Source organism: Chionomys nivalis, chromosome 10 (assembly GCF_950005125.1).
Source record: "Chionomys nivalis chromosome 10, mChiNiv1.1, whole genome shotgun sequence".
Taxonomy (NCBI): Eukaryota; Metazoa; Chordata; class Mammalia; order Rodentia; family Cricetidae; genus Chionomys; species Chionomys nivalis.
In genome coordinates, this window is record NC_080095.1 from 14747060 (window position 1) to 14768734 (window position 21675).

Here is a 21675-nt window from a genome sequence, read left to right on the forward strand (position 1 = left end):
CCTTCTCCCTGTCACCTGCCGAGTCCCTATCAGTTTCTGTGACAGACAATACTGAGTTGACTGAGCCCCCAGTAGCCTTCCTTTTTGTGTTGTGTGGCCTTTAGGACACCGGTGGCCGGCCTCTCCCGGCTCCCAAGATGGGGACAATTGGGCCTCTTGAGAAAGTCAAACTGATCCACTCCCCACGCCGGCCTCCGTGGGGTCCGGAGAGCTAGGCCGATAAGTGCCAGGTCGTTCAAAAACGGGGAACCTAGGCCAGAGCTGGAGCTCTGGATCCCCGGCGGGGCTCCGTTACCCGCAGGGCCCTGGCTTGGGGCCACCCGAGGGCGGCGCCCGCGGGGCCGCGCTCGCGCTCACGGGGTGCCTCGCCCTGGCCGCGGGCCGCGCCGGGGGCGCCCGGGGCGGCGGAGGCGGATGTGGGCGGGCGGCGCGGGCGCGGGGCGGGGAGAAGGCGGGCCGGCGGCCGGCGGCGGCGGCAGCACCGAGGCGGCGGGCGGCCGGCCCAGCGCGGTAGCGCACGCGAGTCCGGGACAGGCGGAGCGGACCGAGCAGCGGCCGGCGGCCGGCACCGCGGCGGCCTAGACCCGGCCAGCAGCGCGCGCTCGGCCGCCGCTGCCTCCAGCCGGCCCCGCCCAGCGCCCGCCCGCGGGATGCGGAGCGGCGGGCGCCCGAGGCCGCGGCCCGGCTAGGCCCCGTCGCCCGCACGCGGCGGCCCGGTGAGTGCCCGCGCCGCGCCCTGTTCCGGGCCGCGGCCACCCCGCTTTGTTCCCGGCCGCGCCGCGCCTCCGAGCAGAGCAGGAAGTGGCCGAACGGAGGCCTGGGCGGGGAGCGCGGGGCCGGGCTGATCGCGCAGGAGGCCCACGCCGGCGAGGGTGCGGGCGGCCGCCGCGTGACCTTGGGTGGCCGCCCCGCGGGGCCAGGCGGCGGGAGAGGGGCGCTGTTAGTTTGCGCAGTGGGGGCCGGTGTGCCCCGGGGCCTGGGGCTGTCTGGGCACTCGGCCAGCGAGGGTAGGAGAAAGGCTCGCCCCGCGGCCTGCGTGTGGTGGGAGGGCCCTGGGAAGGAGAACTCATTTCCCACGGACAGAAAGTTGTGCGCGGTGGCACTGTGCCCGGGCGCGCGGTGGGCACTGTGCCCAGGCTAGCCCACAAAGGACTGCTAGCCCTCATGGGCCCGGAATCTGCTTTCTGGACTAGGTGGTTTCTGGAGGTGCTGAGGCCTGGAGGACGCGTGGGCAGGGATCATAGTATCTGGGATTCAGGATACTGGTTGAGCTGATGGATTTGTCTAAAGAGGACTGATTTTTGAGTTAGGTGGTGGTGGCTCTGCTCCGTGGCCAGACTCTCCTCCCCCTGGCCCCTGGTCTTGCTCCAGTGGCTAGCCTTGACTGCTTAGAGCCACCACTCAAGTGAAGGGCGAATCGCCTTGGTGGGGCCCCAGCTGTGTGTGTGGGCCCGGTGTCCCAGAGGGGCTGAACTCTTAAGACTTAACAATAGCAACCATATGCCCTTAGAGCAAGGCCCTCCAGGGGCACAGAGGGAAGAAGGTCCCATGCTTAGGGCTGCTTGATGTGGACATTGGTTAACATTGCCGCGTCTCTTCACTCCATGCATATAAATTTATTTTTACAGGGCGCTGGACAGCTGACTGTCATCAGCAGACCTTGGGTCTGGGTGGGGGTGGGGGACATCCAGAGAGAGGTCTTGCAGTTCAACCCTCTGCCTCCAGGCCACACCCACTGTGACAGCCATCACCTGGGGTTCCTTTTTGGCTGTCTTTTTCATCCTGGCTTTCCATTGCTGCCTGCTTGCTGAGGGAAGGGTGGGTGCTTTTATTCTTGGGTCAGGTATTTGGCACTTGACACACGGCAGCCAGGCCTTTTGTCACATTTAGCTTCAGTCAAGGCAAAGCAACAGTGACTGGGTGCTAGATTGTGCCTTCTAGGCTAAAGAGGTCCCTAGGGCGTCGTCTGGGTCTGCTGTAGTAGACCCGAGCTGGCATCTCTTCCACACTGACCTGGTCTTTCCTGGGCCTTTCCCAGGACCCAGGTGGAGGGACGGTTCGCTAGTAAAGGCGTGCCGAATGCAGTTCCCAGAGTGCACAGACTTGGCGTTTAAGAATTGGGGCTTGAGAGATGCCCAGGAGATCCTCCAGCCTAGAAGCAGTGGTGCAGGAACTTTGCAAGATGAGCTGGCCCAGTGTGCTTCGACACAGGCTAGCTGGTGGGCCACTGCAGGACCCTAGGCCTTGTGTGTGGGCTGAATGCTGTAACTGTGGCTGTAACTGCTCTGCCCCGAGTGCTCCTTAACTGCACGCTGTCTAGACGTCTCTTTGTCCCTGGCCAGGCAAAACCACAGATGCCCGGTACACCTTAGCCGGATGAGTGAGGAGGCTTCAGAGGAGCAGGGACCTGTTTTTGAGAGAGTCTGGGGTTTTACTGGAGCAGGTTTTGCGTGTTGCCCTGAAGGAAAGACTGTCTGCATGGCCTGCTCTGCCTGGAGCCTTTTCAGTGTTTACATTCCTATGTTTCTAATCCGAGCAGGTAGGAACCCTGTGTTCTGCGTTAGGTGTCCTCGACTATAGGGTGATGAGAATGCAGGACAAGGATAGCGAACAAATACCCCTCGCTAGTGTGGGGCAGTGCAGAAGCAGTCAGGGCTGGCTGCCTGGAGGAGGTGGACTGTTTGCTGGGTAGCAGATCCTGCAAGCTGACTGTCAGGAGAGGCCTTCTGGGGATACAGTGTTTCAGCAGAGGCCGGGAGGGTAGGGGTGGGCCTCAGCCCTGCATCCTAGACGGTCATGCCTGGCTTTGGGTGCGGCGACTATGGAGGTGGGTCTCACACAGCAGTGTTTTGAGATAAATCAGGACACTGGCAGGGTAAAGGTGAAGAGGGAACCAGGGCCAGAGAGGGGTAGGCCCCATGAGGGGGCGTGGGTAATGGGGGTCGTCTGGAACTCACTAAAGCTGACCCCAAGTTGGATTCTGCCTCATATGCTTTCTTGACTTCTTCTAGACGCTGTGGCCAGGCCAGCTGGGCTCAGCCTGCTGAGAAGACACTCTGAGCATCCCTGGGTTACCCCAGTCTGTGGGGGCCACGGATACCATGAACGACGTAGCCATTGTGAAGGAGGGCTGGCTGCACAAACGAGGTCAGTGCCTGCTGCAAGAGCAGGTCTGGGCCTGGGTCTGCCCAGCTCTTGGGTGTAGAACTTGGGGGAGGAGCTATACTGCCCTAGCTGGCAACTTTGTGGCCATATCCAAGAGTACTTGCTGTGTCGAGGCCTGCTCAAGAGTGGCACCTCCCCACCATGGGGCTTTAGGTCGGCCTCAGGAGGAGTGTGCAGGCAGGCCCAGCTTTTCCCATAGTATGGAGGTCATGGCCTCCTCCTGGGGCCTCTTGGCCAGAGGCTGAGGCCCTGTGCAGGGCTTGCTTTGAGCGGCTTGGGGGTGGGGCAGACTGCTTCAGCCTCATTCCTGGCTTTCCTGGAAGGCAGCAAGGACATGGCTGCTGTTCCAGGGCTGGCAGGCTGGTAGCCTGGGCACTGCCCAAGGGCTCCTGAGGGCAGGCAGGGCAGGGTTGCTCCGCTTGGCCCTGTGCCCATCTCAGTCCTGGATTCCTGCAGTCAGGGGGCTCCTCATCAGCAGGGGCCCAGCAGGGCATGCTGCCATCAGAACTGAAGAGCTAACTGGCTCTTCCTAGGCCAGGGTCCCTCCCGGTCCAGCTTACCCACCAGCCCCTTCCTGCCAGCAGTGAGTTTCAAAGCCGGTTCCCCAGGACAGTCACTTGCTCTTTCTCCAGGGCGGGCATCTCAGCCCCTCCTGACTTCCTCTTCCTGCAGACCTGCTCCCACCGGAAGTTCTTATGATCCTTGCCAATGCGAGCCACCCCTCCCATTCCTCCTTCTGGCTCTCTAGCAGAGGGAATTGTGATCTTGGTGGGCGGAGGAGGACGCAGACACAGAAGACAGGGAGTGGGGACAGAAGTTGGTGTTAGGACATGAGATGCGGGATAGACAGAGCTCTGGCAGAACAGGCTTGAGAGCCACAGGCGCTAAGAGGTGGGGGAGGTTTTCTGGATGGAGACTCAAGGGGACTCAGGAGGACTCAAGCAGCTATGGAAGATGTGGTCAGCTGTTGAGAGGTCTCATTATGGCAGCTACTGGGAAGAATCTGACCTGTGCCGTTCATCTGGCTCCAGTCTGTCCCGCACCCACCTGCCTTCCTGTCTCCTCAGGGCCTCCTTCCCTGGCCCCCTAGGAGTCCTGCCTGGTGAGCTCAGCTCCTGGGCTCATGTTCTACTGTCTGCCCCACCTGTCAGTCTTCTTTGTAAGTGGGGCTCATCCCCTTTGGCTCCTGTTTCTCCTATACCCTGGCCACACACAGCTTATTTCATGGACAGATGGATATGTATGGCTGTTAGAGTTAGGGCCAGTCTTAGCGGGCCTCAAGTTACTGGTACATTCTCCAGGCAGGAACCCTTCTGAGGCCTAGGGAGTGTCGTATTGCTCCTTATGACTGAGCCTTCTGAGGGGGCCAGGTGGGACAGGACATCAGGCCCTGTGGGTATCCAGAAGCTGTGTTTGAACCTGATGTGGCAGCTGTGTCATTGTGCCTCTCCAGTAGAAGGTCATTGAGTTCCTTAGGCCTTGATTTCCACATTTATGGCATGAAAATCGTGGTGAGTGGGTGGGGAGGAGACTGTTATCTGTGGGATGGCCCAACTAGACACGACACCTACCCTGTGGAATGGACAGGGAACACCTGTCTGGGGTAGGAGCTTCCCACCCTCAGCAGCCTCTGGGGACAGCTGCCTGGTGACCAGCCTCAGGCCATTCTCGTGGTCCCTTATCCTCCTCTAGCTCCAGCCCAGGTGGTAAGGGCTCTGATGGGGATGATGACATCCATATTGTCATTCCTGCCCTGGGTTCTCCTACTGTGTCCTGCTCTGGCCCAGCCTCGTACCACTGCTTGGCCTACTGCTGCTTGCTGGGAAAAGCCTGTCTTGGTGACCGTGATTTCTCCCTTCTGAACACCCCTAGCTGTATATGTTATGGGCTCCAACTCATACCTGCATCATTGGTTTGGGATTCTAGCTCTCTCCCTGTCTTGAGTTGAAGCCAGAACACGTTAGGTCAACCTCTAACCTGAGGCCACTCTGACCTGGCTGGGGTGGGCAGGGAAGAAAGGCTACTACGATTGTCCCTCAGTTTCCCATGATCCCTTGCACACCTGGGTACCCCCCCCCCCCATCTTCTACTTTGTTGGCTCTGTAGGTTAGAGTACTTCTGACTGGTAATTGAACCCATCTGTTAGGTCTCCCATGTCCGGCAAGGGACTTAGAGAACATACATTGATTCTCAGCTAAACTCCCAAGCTCCCCATGGGCTGGCCATGCTTTCAGGGCTATTTGGGCATATAGAGAGGATGTTCCTCCTCCTCATTCCGTATCTACAGAGATACCAGATCCAAGTTTCTCCTACTCCGTGGGAGTTCACCCCTCAAGAAGAGTTCCCAAACTACTTCTTGGGAGCTCTATTTGTGTCCTGGACCAGAGGGTGCCCAGCCAAGTGCCCAGTGCCAGAGCAGACATTCTAACTATTGATCTGCAGCTGGACCTGAAAGCCTCTGGGCGTCCAGCAAGGGGCTCATAGACCTATGGAAGGCAGTGGGCTTGAACTAAAGATGAGCGGGCAGCAAGGTCACTGGTCTGATGAGCAGGTAGATGGGCAGTGAGGACAGCAGTGTCACCCAGGAGAGTGGACATGCCAGGACTCAGTACTGGTCACATGTCCCCAGTTGCAGAGATTTGGGGGTCAATGAACTCTGACAGTGTTTTGATAGCCAACCTGGGGTTAAATTGCAGGTGGCTAAACTTTTGTGACCTCTGATTTCAGTCCTCAGCTTGCAAATGAGCTCTGTACTGAGGCCACAGACTTATCTGTGTTACCCTTTTGGGTTGTTCCCCCAAATCCCTGATACCTGCTGGGCTGTGTGCACAGAAACTGTCCTATAGCCATCTACTTGGTCAGCTTAGTCATTATTGTGTCCCCCAGCCCACAGCAGGTGGCTGGAACAGGTGGGTCAGGAGAGGACACTGACACAGTAGATGGAGGGACTGTTGGGAGTAGGTGGCATATACCGGCTGCAGGGCCGACTTGTAGGCTCGCCCACTCAGCAAACCGGTAGTTGAGGGGGCCCAGCGTGGTAGGGACCATCTAGCTGTTCTCACTGGGTCAATGCCTGTCAGGTAGAGGAGGTTCAGATAGGGGTGGAGAGAAGCTGGAATATGGTATAGGGCTCTCTGGCTTTGGGTCTGGATCAGTGAGTGTTGAACTCATGATTTCTGGGGAGAGTCAGTGGTCCTGAGCCTAGTGGGCAGGTCAGCATTTAGGGACAGGAGTTGTGCTGGGGGGGGGGCTTAGCCTGAGGAGGGGTAAGTATGTGGCACCCGCTAGAGAACTGGACAGAGGGTGGCAGCTGAATGCCCTGGGCCCACCCCTGGAGGGACAGTCCACTGTAGTGTGTGGCTGTGGCTGAGTCTTGGCTGGTGCTGGGCTGAGTTTCCTGTTTTGTGAGCATGTTGAGTTCTCCCTTAAAACCAAACAACAAAAGAGGAAGCTGGGCGGCCTTCCACTGGGGTGTGAGGGGTCACTGCTGGCCCAGCCTGGTGATTCCGGAGTGAGCAGCACTTCTCTCTGCTTCCCGATCACTGTCCTCTAGTTGGAATTGTCTCTGTGGGGCTGAACCACGTGGAGATCCCAAGGAGGTGGGGAAATGTGTGGATATGGGACTCCACTGAGCTGCTGGGCCTGGGACAGCTTTTTTGCCCTGCCAGTTCTGCAGGGTGGTAGAGTGTCCTGTACAGAGGACACTGAGCCCTAGGAGGAGAAGGGGTGCTACATGGATGGGCAGAGCCGTGAACTCCTGCCTCTGCTAGGAGAAGCTTGAGTGGTTGCATCAGGCTGGTTCCTAGAAGTGCCATGGGTAGAGGGAGAACTGTCCTGTTCTTGGCTGGAAGTCCTCTCTGCCCAGTCACACCTGGGCCAGGCCCAGAGCCAGCACCAACCCTTAGGCCCCGCTGTAACAGTAGTTGAGACTGTCCTAGCCACCTCACTATGGCTGGTGTTCACCCACACCCAGCACTTCCCCAGAAGAGCCTTCCCAGCCAAGACCTCGGCCCAGCCCAGGCAGGTGGATGGAGGAGCAACCAGTAGCCCGTCTGCAAGCCTTTCTTCTGATGCCCAGGGACCTGTCCTTTGCCTGCTTCTCCCGCTGCCCCACCTCATTCCTTCAGTTGTTTTTGGAGATAGGGTCTTACTTTGCAGCATAGATTGGTCTGAACTCGCATGAGTTCCCCACCTCACCCTTTTGGGCTCTTGGTATAGGACTTAGGAGGTAGTGGTCCCTAAGACGCTGTTTTAGAGAAGGCTTCCTGCCCTTGGCCAGGGTCCGGCTGGTCTTTGTAGTCTCTGTTATCTGTGGGGTGAAGGCAAGGCTGGGGCTGGCTCTGTTTCCCAGCACAGCCTTTCTGCTCTATCTGAATGCCCCCACCCCTTTTAAGTATGCGTGTGTGTGTCTGTCTGTATGCATGCACACACACACGCACAGGGGAGGAGTGCTCACATGTGCTACAATATACATATGTTCTGAGGATACCTTGTGATGTGGATCGAGGGATCAAACTTGAGTCATCAGGCTTGAGGACAAGTGCTCTTACTTGCTAAGCCGTCATATAGAACTGTCTGGGCTTCTTGGGCTATGCCACAGATGAGGTAGAGAGGAAGATGGGTAACAGGAGGGCACAGCTTTTGGACTCAGCATAGGAACAGTGTGGGGTCTCTCAGCTGTGTCGTGTGTCGGGGGAAGTAGGATGGCAGCAGTGGTGTTGGACTGGCATAGAGATCTGAAAGCCAGGCAACAGGACAGAGGCTCCATGGCTTGCACAAAGACTGTGGGACTAAGCTGAATGGGATGATCTGAGTGGTCCAGGAGGCTCGGCATGTGTTGGATGTATAGCAGGGTGAGACTCTAGACTGGCCTTTTCTGGTCCAGGGAGGGTGGGGGCAGTGGTGTGGGGGAGGTAGGCATGTGCACCAAATACTCCCTGTGACTCAGGGAGGGGATCGGAGGTGCTATAGACACCCAGTGGGTTCTAGGAGGCTGGAGACCTGGGCACCACCATGTGAAGTAGACCCCGGAGCAGCAGGCAGGCGCATGGAGTCCGTCACCACATTTGCGAGGCGCTATGGTTGGGTGGTTGCTGTATCTTGGCCATTCTCAGCAGACGCCTGCCTGTGGCAGTTTGTCCTGGCAGACCCACAGCTCTGCTTATTTTCGGTCTGCTGTGACCTCTAGAGCCCATTTGTCTCCTCAACTTCTCCAGAGAGCTAGTGGGTACAGTGAGCCCTACCTCCTCCTAGAGATTTTAATGTTGTGGGCTATGGGGCTCAGTGGAGGGCCAGCCTTCTGCAGGCCCAGACTGGGCACTGGTACCCCGCCCTGGGAGACCCCCATGAGCACTCCTCAGAAAGGCAGGGCCCGTGGTGTACCTGTGACACCAGACTGGAGTTTCACTCTTCACCCCCGCCTTTGCCCAGCTCTTGCGCATTGAGTCTGTTGGGGGGGGGGTCCAGAGACATGGAACCCAGGGCCTTCAGGGAGGCCTGGGAGGCTGTTGGTGATGACCTTGCCAGCTGCTGACCACCCACTGCCCAGAAGGCAGCAAGAGCTGGGCTAGCGGCCCCAATGGGCTGCTATTAGCAGACCGCTTGCTCAATGTGCTGGAGAAGGTAAATGGGCACCCGGCAGCTGTCGGTGGGATGGATGTGCTGGCGGTGGGGGACGTTTGGTCGCTGCTGTCAGCTGGCGCCTGCTCCCCAGGCCTGCTGGGGCTCACTTTGCTGTGGAGAAACAGCTCGGTGCCGCCTGGCGCCTTGCCAGCTGCCGCCTGCCACTGCCACTGCAGCAAAGTGTTTACCCAGCATATCCAGCAGTTCCCCAAGAACCAGGGACCTGGAGAAAATGCTCACAGTGATCAGGGACCAGGCCAGTATCAGAGGACTCTAGTTGTGCCTAGGACATTGGTGACCCTAGGATGTGTCTGGAAGTATAGGTCATGGCCTTGGCTCTCATGTTGCCCTGTTAGAGTGCTCTGCTGTCGGGGGCCAAGCAGGGGAAGCCTCTTGTGGAGGTCCCATGTTAGGACCAACATCATCCCCTTCACTCTTCCCCCTCCTCCTCCTCCCCTCCCCTCCCCTCCCCTCCCCTCCCCTCCCCTCCTCTCCTGTCCTCTCCTCTCCTCTCCGTCTTTTTCTCTCTGTCTCTGTCTTTCTCTCTTTCTTTCTTTATTGAGAGAGGGGTTTTCTGTGTAGCTTTGGAGTCTGTCCTATAACTCCATCTGTAGACCAGGCTGGCCTCGAACTTATAGAGATCTGCCAGCCTCTGCCTCCCAACTGCTGGGATTAAAGGGGTACACCACCACCACCCGGCTTCTTTTATTTTTTAAGACAGGATCTCTGTATAGTCTTGGCTGGCGTGTTACTTCACTGTGTAGACTAGGCTGGCCTTGAACTGTAAGAGATCCTCCTGCCTCAGCCTTCTGAGTGCTAGGATTAAAGGTGTACACTACCTTGCCCAGCTTCCCTGTTTCTTTCTGGATGATTCAGGTCCAGGAGGTCCTGATGAAGGGATCTGGAGGTTAACCTCACAGATGCTAGGCCAGGTGGGCATCAGTGGGTGGCATCTCTAGGTATCCTTTCCTCCAGGATTGTACAGGATCTGGTCTTGGAAAGGTGGGTGGGCCTGAGGAAGGCCTTGCCTCTTCCTAGGTGCTACTGGCCTTGTTGCAAGAGGGTAGGATAGGCCTTTGGGTGAGGTGGGTACTAACAGCCACCTCTACATAGAGGTGTGTGGATGGACATGCACATGAGCTTAGTGGGGAGCTGGGTCTACTGTGTTGTGTGCCCCTGTCTGCTGTCTGCTGTTTTTGTTGGTCACCGAGAAGATGTTTTTAGGCTTATGGCCTCAAGGGCCATTGGGACCACACTGTGAAGGCGGCACCTAGTCATTTATCATCTGCCCATGTCTGTGTGAACACAGACCTAATAAGGAAACTCCAGTTGTAGCGCGGCACCTCTAGTGGGCCATGTGTACCTGCATTCCCAGAGGCTGCGTGACAGGTGGAGCGCTCCAGCTGGTGCTCTGCGCCCCCAGCTGGACTCTCCTTGCCCGGTCAGGGTATCAAGCATCCAGATGGAGTAAGGTAGTCAAGAAGATCCTGGTTGGGCCAGAACCTAGTACTTCTGCAGAGACCAGAATGGCTCAGTACCAGTCCCTTCTCGCTGGAGTATGAAGAGCTTGGGGGAGGCCTGCCAAAGTTCATGTCGCCAAAAGAGACCCCATGGTATTCCTAGATACCATGAGGCCATGAGGGACCAGGGAAGCCATCTCTTGTATTGTTTATCATATGTTGATAGAGTTCTGCAGAGGGGTGGGGCCTGGGGGTCTGTCTACACTGAACTTGTTAGCATGCAGGCCACATCCCTGGCTGCAGCTGGCTCAGCTGGTACCCCACTGACCACCTGGCTAGACCTTGAGGTAGGAGATGAAGAAAGAGATCTGTGTGCCAGAGCTGTGGCCCCCTTTCCTCTAGAAGGAGGCTGTCACAGGGAAAGATGTGGCGAGGTCACCTCACTTTACCTTTCTCCTTGGCCATGTGGCCTCTGTGAGACCTGGGAGGGGAAGGGCACCTAGGCCTTTCTGGATACCTGCCTTCTCCTCTGCCTGGTGAGTGCCCCTGCCTATACCTCCAGGTCCACATTCCGAAATCTACCTGGCCTGGGGCTGGTCATTTAGGCTAAGAGGTCAGGGTGGTGGTCTTCATGTGGGGGCCTGCACTGGGAGCCTGTACTGGGCACAGGGGGGTGGGCAGCAGTTGGTAAATCAAGATGAATTTCTGGGGCACGGGTGCGTTGCTCATCAGCTTCCATACTCAGTTAGTGTCCCGGGGAGCAGCAGCTGGTAAGATGGGAGGCACTCCATCAGGGGCCGACAGCTCCAGACTGGTGCTGGCGGGTGGGCACGCACAGTGGGTGGCCTAGGAAGGAGCAGGATGGGGTGGGCTGCTCACCCCCCAGTGGCTCTGCTATGTTACAAAAGCCCCTGCCTACCCACTGCGTCTTCTAGGCCCTGTGTGTGTGGTGGGGGGAGCTGTCGTGGTACTCCTGGGCATGTGAATACTTGCAGGTGTGTCCCACCTGGTCAAGAGCAGGCCTGGTGCCTGTAGGGGCTCAGGGGACTTTGCAGACTGGGTAAGATCCCTGTTCTGTTCCTGTTGTGTAGGCAAGTTGCTGAGGCCTTAGAGCCTCCTCCTGAGTGACCATTGCTTTAAGGCCCCCAGTGGCTGTGGGAGGTAGCTAGGCTTCTGGGAGCTAAAGATGGGAGGCAGAAAGGGTTCACAGGTGTCCTGGTGCTTGCATGTGAACTGTAGACCCTTGAAAAGAAGCAGAAAAATCTTGTCTATGCCCTGGAGGAGCACCAGCCACAGTCAGGAGGAGCTCATGCTTGCTCTTTCCATTGTGGTATTGGGATCTTTGTCAGTGCTGATGGCCGGCTTAGGAGACCTGCAGTGATGAGGGCACAGGATCCCTCACTCTGATAACTGCCAGCCCCTGCAGTGGGGGTCTTGGCCTGGTAGTGGCTTTATTCACTGCTCTCACCAAGAGCCTTCCTCCATCTCTTAAGTTTCCTCTCATCTTGGTTAGGGTCATACTGTAGCATCATGCAGATTAAGGCTGGTGTTTGGCAATGCCTCCCAGGGTGTCGACTGGAAGGGGCTAGATGGTGGAGATGGGGGAGGTGGATCATGTGTGGAGCCCTGCAATATGCTGCCCAGAGCCCCAGCTACTTGCACACTGGCCGGTCCTGAGAGCCTAGAGGGGGTCCGTGCTGGTGTACTAGACTGGGTAGACTGTATCTCACCTGGAAACCTTGATTTGGTACACACTGTAAGAGGATAGAGAAGGAAAGCTGGCCCGCCTCCCTGGTGCCTGAGACCAGGGTGTTTGACCTTGTGACTTGGTCTGTGCCGTGGAGCACCTGGTGGTAGGTAGCCTGGTCCAAGCAGTTGCTCACAACACATCCCTCCAGGTCCCCTTGTTTAGGGCTCAGTGGGGCAAACAGACTTTATCCCAGATAGAGCCCAGGGACCCCTGCCCTGTGGGCTGCCTCTCCTGTCCTCAGCCTAGTGTCCCCTCAGATGAAGAAGTTGCCTAATTAGTTAGTTCCCTGTTGTTCAGACTCCTTTGCTCGGCAAAATGTAAATTAAACATTTTTTCCGGGTGTCAGTATGAAAAATGACAGTCGCTGGGAGATCACAGAGGACATCTGCTCTGATTCCTGAGTATGGTGCCCGCTTATGGCTGATGTTGCAAAACTGGAGGGAACAATGTTCTGCGTACCTTGGTGACCAGGGCAGAACTCAGCTGGGTACAGCACAGGTCTCAGCTAGGACCCAAGGCCCCCTGTTCCAGCCGTGGCACCTCCTGAGTCTGCTACACAGGCAGAGCCCTAGAAGATGCTCCCAACAACATGCACTGGCAGCTTTGCCCTAGTGGCAGTGCCTTCAGGGGAGGCTGAAGTGGTCCAGATCCCTTCCCCACCTCACACTGCGCCCTTCACCTGAATCTGTGTGCCTGAGTCCTCTCAGGTGTCTGGGGCCACTGCAGTGGTGTTCACGTGCGACTCCTTATGTCACCAACCCTGCAGGGGAATACATTAAAACCTGGCGGCCACGCTACTTCCTCCTCAAGAATGATGGCACCTTTATTGGCTACAAGGAACGGCCTCAGGATGTGGAGCAGCGCGAGTCCCCCCTCAACAACTTCTCAGTGGCACGTAAGTGTCTTGGGTTGAGTGAGGTGGCTAGGCAGGCCAGTATGGAAGCTGAAGCTCTCTGTGCCCACTGAGAAAACTCAGAAGAGCTCCCTAGGTTTTGTCCTAGGGTGCTGGGCAGTGCTAGCTCTGAGTTACCTCCTCTAGGACTGGTGAGTGGCCAGCTCTGACTGGCCCAGGGAGCCCTTGCTAGGAAAGCTGGAGGTTCCAGCATGTGGTGACTGGACCTGATTCAGAGAGTGGACTGATCAGGGTCCCCCAATGGCACTAAACAGCCACTCAAGGGCATTCACTGGGAACTCTTGGGTAGTCAGTGGGAGGAGGGGCTCCTAGTTCTAGGAGTCTATAACATCTTAGGAACTATTTCTGTAATTCTTGGGAAGGCCATCAGAAGTCCTTTTCCCTGTGGGTCTTGTGGTCCCCTTAGCTGGAGTGCCAGTGGGAGTCAGTCCTATTCCAAGACTGGTGAGGGTGATAAGGTTAGGGATATTGTGACACTATCTTTGAGAGCTTGCAATTTAAGAAGCTATGTCCTTGTTCTCTGTGCCACATTGTGTTATGCCTGGAATTGACTAAGGGCTCAGCTAGTTTTGTAGGTGTGGTAGAGTTTGATAGTGATAAGTAGCAGTAAGCCTGAGCCATGAGGTTACTAATGGCAGACTCTGGGGTCATTCTTGGGCTCCAGTCTGGAGCGCAGTGTATGTCTGCCGTAGCTTGGTCTGCACTCTGCCCCTAGCACCTTTTTGATATGTTCCTGCTCTGCAGGTAGCTGTTTGACCTGCCTCAGATCCTAGAGATGTCCACTTTCCTTGACTTGGCCAGTCCCCGCATCTGCCCCAGAGCCTAGAGGTTTAACATAGTTTGCTACCTCTGCAGAAGGATGGGGAAGGAATCCCAGCTTAGTTATTGCAAGAGGTAGGAAAGGGGCCTCTCTGGAGCAGACCCATAGGTATGGGCACCAGCCAAGGGGGCTGCCGAGCAATGAGCAGGGCTTGGGCCTCAGGAGGTGGGTAGTGTATACCTAGCAGGGAACAGAGCCGGGTGGGACTGTGTTCATCAGCTTAAGTGCTTTTTCTTGGAGGTGGGTTTTGGTGGGAGGGGTTGAGACCCCAGCTTGGTGCTTGTATTCATCTGCTTGCCTAACAAGCTATCCCAGATGTGCTGACGGCAAGGCTCAGGGTGATTTTCCACCCCCATCCCCCACTCCATGTTGACACAGGCCTTCCCCAAGGCTGGGCCTCAAGCCCCTCTTGGCCCCTGGCTTGGCAGACTGCCCCCTGCTCATTCATTGGAGCTTGGAGGCCCCTCACATTGCCAGGACCCAGACGATGGAATGTGGGAGGCCTCTCAGCCCCTCCTGCCTTACAGAGTCTTGCCAGGAAGCCCTCATACCAGGAAGCTGCACACATACCCTCAGGGCCCCGGCTGTCCCAGGGATCCACCCTTATAAGTGTGCAGATTCTAGGTGTGTGCACCAGGCTTGCAGCAGGTGTGCATGTTCTGAGTATCCATATTCCAGTGTATGCTTCTGGTGTGGGTGCTGCATATGTGTGTAATTTTTCCAGGGACGCTATATGTGACTGGGGAAACAGCAAGATATTCCTGTACCAGACAGGGTGGGTGGGTTGTGTACTCCTGTCCCTCCTGGGGACATCAGTGTTCCTCCATCCTGAGGCCCAGCATGAGGTAAGGGTCAGAAGCTAAAGGAAAGAGGAACTCTAGAAATAGTTGCGGTGTAGGGCTAACTGATCTACCTAACACCTTCTTATAGGGCCTCACCTTGGAGCAGAGCATCCCAGCTGCCAGAACTTGGCTCTCTGTTCCTTTAGGGAGATTAGGACTAGAAGAGGGGCTGGAGCTAGGTGTGGCGGCTCATGCTGTAATCTTAGCACTCAGGAGGCCAGGGCATGATTGCCTCAAGCTCAGGACCAGCTTTGAGTACAAAGTGAATCAAACCAGGCCAGTCAAAATCTCAGAAAACAAAAAAGCCAGGATGGTAGTTCAACCTGTAAACTTAGCACTTAGGAGCGGGAGGCGGGATGCTTGCCATAGTCTGAGGCTTCCAGTCTACATGGAGTGTTCCAGGACTATACAACAAAGATCCAGTGTCAAAAATAAACAATTTGTTAAAATTAAAAAAAATTATTTTATGTGTAAGGGTGTTTGTTGTGTGTTTATATACGCATGTGCCTGGTACTTGTGGAGACCAGAAGATGGTGTCAGATCCCAGGAACTGGAGTTACAGATGGTTGTGAGCTGCCATATGGGTGCTGGTAATTGAACCTGGGTCCTCTGGAAGAGCAGTTAGTGCTCTAAACCAATGAGCCATCACTCCAGCCCTCAAAATAAATAACTTTTTTTAAAGGGAGGATGGAATGCACCTTCCTGGGATAGGGTGGGTGAGGTCTGGGGGATAGGGTCTGTCTGGCCAGGACTGTAAGGGTTTCATGGAGGGGCAAATAGATGCATCCCTGAGCTCTCCTTTAGAATGCCAGCTGATGAAGACAGAGCGGCCAAAGCCCAACACCTTCATCATCCGCTGCCTGCAGTGGACCACAGTCATTGAGCGCACCTTCCATGTGGAGACGCCCGAGGAGCGGTGAGTGGGAAGGGGTGGGAAGGGCCCCCTGCTTGAGAGCCAAAGGCCTCTGCTGCACCCATTCTGGAGAACTAGGCTGCTGCCACTTGCAGGGTGTAGGTGGCGAAATGATGGGAGAAGCCATTGTCCCTAGTACCTTAAGGCTTTCTGATACTCCTTAGTGTATGCAGACCCAGGTTCTGTGTGGTTGCCTGCAGCTTCAGGACTAGGTAGCCAGGCAATTGGTGGGTGAAAGTCATAGCAGAGCCCTTGCCTGGTGCCTGAGGCCTCACTTGACCGCTGCAGGGAAGAGTGGACCACCGCCATCCAGACTGTGGCTGATGGACTCAAGAGGCAGGAGGAAGAGACGATGGACTTCCCATCAGGTTCTCCCAGTGACAACTCAGGGGCTGAGGACATGGAGGTGTCCCTGGCCAAGCCCAAGCACCGTGTGGTGAGTCCGGGCTCTGTTTCTACTGGGGCTACCAGAGTTGTGGAGGGATCTTGGCAAGCCCTGTATCCCTGACTGACTGACTCCCTGTTTGGGTCTGGGTGCCCTGGCTGCCCTTACATGGGTTGAAGATATACCTCAATTGGCAGGATGCTTGTCTGGCATGCATGAAGCCACAGTGCTAAAAAAAAAAAAAAAAAAATGAAAATGAAGATGTCCACCATCTCCCAAGCCCCAGTGCTCTGACTAAATTTCACTGCAGGCTAGTAGATGTGAGAATGGGCCTGTCTTGTCTCAAGCTCTCTTGAGTTTGCTGTGGGTAATTTGGAGTCTTGTTTGCTCTAGACACTGTCAAGCTGAAGGTAGTGACATAGATATTTCTCCCCGTACGCTAGCTGTGGTGAACAAGCCTAACTGTCTACTATCCACAGACCATGAACGAGTTTGAGTACCTAAAGCTACTGGGCAAGGGTACCTTTGGGAAGGTGATCCTGGTGAAGGAGAAGGCCACAGGCCGCTACTACGCCATGAAGATCCTCAAGAAGGAGGTCATCGTTGCCAAGGTGTGCAGTGGGTGGTGCTGGAGGGCGGGTGAGAGGAATGCAGGGTGGATGAGTGCTCACTTGGTTTTGCCCTCTAGGATGAGGTTGCCCACACACTGACTGAGAACCGTGTCCTGCAGAACTCTAGGCATCCTTTCCTTACAGTAAGTAGTGGCTATCAGTCTGAGTTCATCTTAGGTAGGGCCGAGTGGGATAGAGTGGGTCAGTCACGTGGTGCTGCCTTCAAGGGCTTTAGGCGGACTGAGGGAAGGATGGGTGTGAGGTGCTGGCGTGGGACGGGAAGCGTGCTCACAACAGTCATGTGCAGGGAAGGAGGCATGACTTTGGTCTTCTGACTTCCATCCCCTTACTCTGCTCGGACCCATCTTTAAGCTGATTCCTCTAGAGGCCAGGTTTCCTCAGGGTTTGGTGAGTGAAGGTCAGGCATAGCAGCTCGATTGACTCCAGGGTCAGCATTTTGGGCTTGATGCCTTTAAACAGGGCCATCTGTAATCCATGAGGGGACAGCTACTGGGGTGGCTTAGCACACCGGGGCTAGAAACGCTGTTGTGCCAGACTCCTCCGCCTGGAGGCTTTGGGTAACCCCAGAACTTGGTACAGTCAACTTTTAAGCCAACTGCATTTGATCTCAGACCCCATGTCTCTCATCTCAAAATTTGCCATTTGACGTGGAGGCTTCCCTCTTGTGGCCCTTGCTCTTGGGAGGCTGAGGCAGAAGGATTTGCTGATGGCAGGACAGGACGGCGTGGAATAACACTTGAGACAAGTGTTACCTTGTCTCAGGACACTGAAGTGTGCCCTGATGTATCTTGGGGGTGGCTGGGTGGCAGTGTAATACCAGGATGTTAATACTTCGTCCGTGCTAAAGCTTGCTGTGCTTTATTGCAGGCCCTGAAGTACTCATTCCAGACCCATGACCGTCTCTGCTTTGTCATGGAATATGCCAATGGGGGCGAGGTAGGGCCATAGGCAACTTCAGCGCAGGGCACTTGGTGGGTAAACTTGTCCCTCTGAGAGCCTTGGAACCTCTCTGCAGCACCCCTGGCCGCGTGAGCAAGCCCATGGTCGCTTGCTTTGGGAAGTCCTGTTTCTGCTGAGTTAGAATCTCCAGATCCCTGGTTCTCTTTGGGGGTAATCTCTAACCTTCCCTCTGCCTTGTGGGTCACGTGTGGGGCCCCTCATGCAGTCACTCCTCAGCACTTTTCACCCCACAGCTCTTCTTCCACCTGTCTCGTGAGCGTGTGTTTTCTGAGGACCGAGCCCGCTTCTATGGTGCGGAGATTGTGTCGGCCTTGGACTATCTGCACTCCGAGAAGAACGTGGTATACCGGGACCTTAAGGTGTGTCCACAGACTGGGGGAAGTGGGGACCGGGGGCCTGGCCACGCTAACTGAGGCTTCTTACACAGCTGGAGAACCTCATGCTGGACAAGGACGGGCACATCAAGATAACAGACTTTGGGCTGTGCAAGGAGGGTATCAAGGATGGTGCCACTATGAAGACCTTCTGCGGAACCCCTGAGTACCTGGCCCCTGAGGTGCTCTGCCACTTCTTGTGTGTTCCCCCACCCCCACATATCCCAGACACATGGTGACAGAGTCCCCCATCCAGGTGCTGGAGGACAACGACTATGGCCGTGCAGTGGATTGGTGGGGGCTGGGCGTGGTCATGTATGAGATGATGTGTGGCCGCCTGCCGTTCTACAACCAGGACCACGAAAAGCTGTTCGAGCTTATCCTCATGGAGGAGATCCGCTTCCCACGTACACTTGGCCCTGAGGCCAAGTCCCTGCTCTCTGGGCTGCTCAAGAAGGACCCCACACAGAGGTAAGGGCCCTCCATGCTTCAGGCTCAGCCTCTGGACAGTACTGCTTCCCACTGGACTCACCATACTGCCCTGCACAGGCTCAGTCACATGCAGCCATGGCAGACCCAAGGGGTGGTCAGGCAGCTAGGGGATACCCACAGCTGCTCAGAAAGCTCCACCCTGCGACCATCCCCACGAGCCTGTCACCTTGCATGCAGTGTCTGACCTTGGACCCGTCTCCCACCCACAGGCTTGGCGGGGGCTCTGAGGATGCCAAGGAGATCATGCAGCATCGCTTCTTTGCCAACATCGTGTGGCAGGATGTATATGAGAAGAAGGTGTGCATCTGGCCACTGTGCCCCTCTCTGGATCACATGTGTGCACACGCACATACAAACACTCTTCATTTTCACTGGTTCAGATGCCCATGACAGGCTCACAGCTCTGTGGTAATCACATGCCCCCCAGAACCACAGGGATGTGCACAGGATGCTCACACAGGATAGGGGCACTCTGCTGCCCTGCAGGCCTCACTCAGTTGCTAGGCCTGTCCAGGCCTTGATTGGACTCCTGCATTGCCTGCTCCTACACCCTCACTCTTGCTTTTCCCTGGAGGTCTCCTGTGCCATGAGTTGAAAGCTAGCCGAGGGTGGCGGCTAATATTTAGGTATCTCCAGCTCCAGAGAGAGCACCACCCCATTCTCCTAGACAGTACCTGTTCTTTTTGGTATAGTGGAGGTCACTGGCAGAGAGCAGAACCCCTTGTACTCATCCGTAGGTGGGGTGCCCTTTGGCTCCTAAGCAGCCTTGGCACTGAGTAGCTGATGAGGCTTGGTAGGTGGGCTCAACACTGTATGTGTTGGGTGCCCTGTCACCAAGCCTGCCTTTAGTGTAACCAGCCCTCCTACCTTGAATGTTCTTTCTAGGCTACATGGGACCAGCAGCTGGAGCCCTGCCCTCTGACCATATGGGGGTGTGGCACACCTCTCCTGCCTATACCAACTAGAGATTCCTTGAGCTGACATGTAGCACTGCCCTTACACCAGACTTTGGGGAGATGGTATTTGAGGATCCTTGCCTGTGGGACTCTAGGGGACACTGGCAACTTATATACGCATCATTTTCTGGATTGCCTCTTGTCCCTGGGCTGTCAGTGGGGCAAGTGAGCTCACTTGAATCTGGTCATCTTTGTCTCCTTCCCTATGTATGAGAAAACTTCCAAGAAAAATGACAAACAGAAAAAAGACAGGACTATTCCTGCCACCGGGAGATGGGCACGGTTGCTGTCTTCTGCCTTGTGGGCCTGCTCTTCCCAGTTTCATCTATAGCTGCACCCTTTGCTAGTGGCTCACCCCTAGGGAGTCAGCACTACCTGGAGATGGAGAGGGCTGGAACATTGTGATTGGAATTTGGAACAGCTGACACCCATCATCTTGTGTCCCTCCACAGCTGAGCCCACCTTTCAAGCCCCAGGTCACCTCTGAGACTGACACCAGGTATTTTGATGAGGAGTTCACAGCCCAGATGATCACTATCACACCGCCTGATCAAGGTGAGGGCCACCCCGCTCTAAGGTGCCTCAGTGCCAAGCTTTTATTGACTCTGTTTTGGAACTAGAGTTATGAGATGCCATGTGGGTGCTGGGAATTGAGCCTGGGTTCTCTCAGAGCAGCCCATGCTCTAACCGCTCAGCCTTCTCTCCGGCTCCAAATGCACACTTTTAAAAAGCCCCTTCGGAGGGTGGTGTAACTAAGCTGGGAGTGAGCACTCTGAGGGCCTCCTCATATCCTCTGTTCTGTGGCGGGTGGGTGCGCTGTTCCAAGTCTGGGTCTGAGCCACCTCTTCTGTCCCATAGATGACAGCATGGAGTGTGTAGACAGCGAGCGGAGGCCACACTTTCCCCAGTTCTCCTACTCAGCCAGTGGCACAGCCTGAGGCCTGGGGCGATGGCTGGCAGCTATCACTCCTTTGCATTGCCGAGTCCAGAAGCCCCGCACGGATCATCTGTAACTGATGGTTTTGTTTCTCGGATGTGCTGGGGAGGAACCTTGCCAGCCTCCAGGACCAGGGGAGAGTGTTTCTACTGTGGGCAGCAGCCTACCTCCCAGCCAGGTCAGGAGGAAAATTATCCTGGGGTTTTCCTTAATTTATTTCATCCAATTGGAGGCCAGATGTGGCCTCAGTGCCCAGAACAATTAGATTCATGTAGGAAAATATTAAGGACTTCTGCGACCATGTGCAATGTGGGCTCATGGGTCTGGGTGGGTCCTGTCACTGCCCCCATCGACCTGGCCACTCAGGCTGCCACCTGTCTTTAGGGTCCAGGGCCAAAGTCCAACTGGAGGGCACCAGAAGCACCTCACTGTGGTATGCTAGCCGGCTCTCCCTGCGGTGGGAGGAGGCAGAGCAGCCTCAGCACTAGGGCTCATGGGATGGCCAGGGCTCACCTAGGTTGACAGAGGAACAAGAATTCAGTCTGTCGCTGTGTGTCATGCTGTTGAAAGGCATTTTACGGGGTTAATCATGGCGACAGAAGAGTGTCTGCCTCACACGAGCTCGTCCCTTAGCGCTGTCCTTAGATGCTTTACTTCTCCAGCTGTCCCCTGGCCAGACACTGTGGCCATTGCTGCACCGTGTCGTTTTTTACAACATTCAACTTCAGCATTTTTACTATTATAATAAGAAACTGTCCCTCCAAATTCAATAAAAATTGCTTTTCATGTTTGTGGTTTGCTTTTCTGGATGGTGTGAAGTGTGAACCCTGTTTGTGGGTTTGAGGTGGCAAGGGTCACTTGGGACCTCATCCCTAAGGCTCGCTCCAGGGATAGCCTTCAGGGGAAGATATCCCTCCAGTAAGACACTCCTGATGACAAGATCCTGTCTGTTTCTGGAGTCCACTGTCCTCTTGACCCTCCCCAAAGGATGCTATCCAAGCCACTGGCGAGCCCTAGCTGCTGTGTCTAGACAGAGCAGTAGGCAGGAAGGATCACAACTTGCTGGAGATACAGTTCAAAAAGGGCTCAAGAGGCCCTGATTGAGATCACATAGCACATCTGTGACTGAACAAAATGGGGCCATTATGGGTTTGGGTGGAGGTGACAGGAGCCAAGGTCATACTCTTATTAGAGTGTTCAAGCAGCCTCCAAGATATACTGAATATGCTGTTGGTGCCACCTGGTGGCTACTGGTGGCTACTGCAGCAAGAGATGAGTCAAAATATTAGAGGCATCCAAGTGCTGGGCTCCCTGCGGGTGTGGGAGTGGGAACCCAGTGGCTGGTGGCCTTACTGAGACGGTGTCTGGCTCTTGGAAAGATAGGAGTTGGTGGTGGTCTTGACCTCTGGAGGTGGCCGGACAGTGGTGGCACACGCCTTTAATCTTGGGAGGCA

At 55.8% G+C, this 21675-nt stretch overlaps 1 protein-coding gene across 1 annotated transcript; it reads left to right on the plus strand.

The window, feature by feature from the left end:
* The first annotated feature begins 489 nt into the window (after positions 1-489).
* Akt1 (AKT serine/threonine kinase 1) lies at positions 490-21011 on the plus strand. The gene is made up of 14 exons (XM_057782625.1): positions 490-716; positions 3012-3147; positions 12764-12892; positions 15377-15488; positions 15774-15921; positions 16350-16481; positions 16559-16624; positions 17370-17438; positions 17696-17821; positions 17890-18018; positions 18093-18307; positions 18538-18625; positions 19737-19839; positions 20143-21011. Exons 2-14 carry the CDS (start codon positions 3102-3104, stop codon positions 20220-20222), a joined length of 1443 nt encoding a protein of 480 aa, XP_057638608.1. The 5' UTR covers positions 490-716; positions 3012-3101; the 3' UTR covers positions 20223-21011.
* The last annotated feature ends 664 nt before the right edge of the window (positions 21012-21675 follow it).